The sequence below is a fragment of the Nannospalax galili genome, unplaced genomic scaffold (assembly GCF_000622305.1).
Source record: "Nannospalax galili isolate Female #2095 unplaced genomic scaffold, S.galili_v1.0 scaffold1619, whole genome shotgun sequence".
NCBI lineage: Eukaryota > Metazoa > Chordata > Mammalia > Rodentia > Spalacidae > Nannospalax > Nannospalax galili.
This window is the reverse complement of record NW_008342739.1, coordinates 408,757-410,073: the sequence shown is the minus strand read 5'-3', so window position 1 is coordinate 410,073 and position 1,317 is coordinate 408,757. Positions and strand designations below refer to the sequence as shown.

At 62.4% G+C, this 1,317-nt stretch overlaps 1 protein-coding gene across 1 annotated transcript in view; it reads right to left on the bottom strand.

Moving 5' to 3' along the window:
- Coch (cochlin) overlaps window positions 1-390 on the bottom strand; it is a 12,462-nt gene extending 12,072 nt beyond the window's left edge. Inside the window, exons 1-2 of the mRNA XM_008838797.3 lie at window positions 364-390; window positions 149-202 (exon numbers count right to left, since the gene is read on the bottom strand). Of these exons, the coding sequence (XP_008837019.1) occupies window positions 149-182 (34 nt within the window). The 5' untranslated portion in view covers window positions 183-202; window positions 364-390. The remainder of the gene's footprint in view (window positions 1-148; window positions 203-363) is intronic.
- Between the last annotated feature and the right edge of the window lie 927 nt (window positions 391-1,317).

The window sequence follows — 1,317 nt, the reverse complement described above, 5'->3', positions numbered from 1 at the left end:
ACCCGGGAGGGCGCGGGGACCCGGGAGGGCGCGGGGACCGGGGAGGGCGCGGGGACCGGGGAGGGCGCGGGGACCGGGGAGGGTGCGCGGACCGGGGTGGGCGCGGGGACCCGGGAGGGTGCGCGGACCGGGGAGGGCGCATACCCACCGAGGCAGAGAGCGCGGGTCCAGGACGCGGGCATGGTGGCGAGGCTGCGCGGACCTATGGGGGAGCGAAGCTGTGAGCGCGATGCGCTGCGGGTGAAGGAGCCCCAGGCACGCTGGGTATCCTGGCCCCTGGCGTGGGGAGGACGCCGGGACCCGGACGGACGGACGGACAGACAGACACAGACTGACAGGCAGAGACAGGGACCCGACCCGCACCTGCGTGGATCCGCCCGGCTGCGACCGAGTGCGGGCAGCGCGGCTCAGCAGCCGCTATAAAGGCTCGCGGCGCGCATGAGCACTGTGCGGGGGTCGGGCGGGGCCGGAGCGGTACCCTGTTCCCGGCAGCTCCGCCCTCGGCCCCCGGAGACCCCAGAGCTGGCCCGTACCTCCCCCTGCGGGGCTGGCCATCTGGACGCCGCGTCTCCCAGGGGAGGCACGCAGGGAACCCGGCCCGGAGCTTTGGGAGGTGCCGGGTGCACGGCCTGGGTGACCGCGTGGACCCTCCCCGACGGCTACACCTGGACCCGGGAGGCCGCGGCAGCCGCGGCCCCGGCAGAACCACCTGGTCCTGAGAACAAAACTTCCAACTTGGTGCCGGGTGGAAACAGTTCCTACTTGTAAAGCGGAAGCAGCCGGCGTTTGCTGGATGCTCTGGGATGGAAAACCTGGCCCCTGGCCGGCTGTTCTTCGTGAAGTGTCCCAAGCCTCCAGTCTCAGACCGGTGTCTGACGTGCTTACACTGAATTTTAGATTGGTGCTGTGTTGCCCACCCTCCCCAGGTCTACTATAGTCACTCTTTGTGGGAGGACATGGAGAAAGTTAGTGGTAGACCTGCAACTTAGCCGAGGAGCCACCCCAGACCTGGACTGCTCTTACTTTCCTGGTAGGAGGTCGTTTGTTTTGACCTCATTGCAGTCACGATGGCCTCGAACTCACAATCCTTCAGCCTCGGCCTTCCCCAGTAACGTGGGCACCACCACATGCCACTACAATATCGGTTTTTAAAGATAACTTTATTTAGTTGTAATCGGTGTAATTTATTTAATAATTTAATTATTTAATCCATTCATTTAAAGACTAGAATTCAATGACTTCTAATACATAAGTATAGGATCCTCACTAAAACCCAATCTTAGAACATATTCTTCACCTCCAAAATGACCCCTTCTG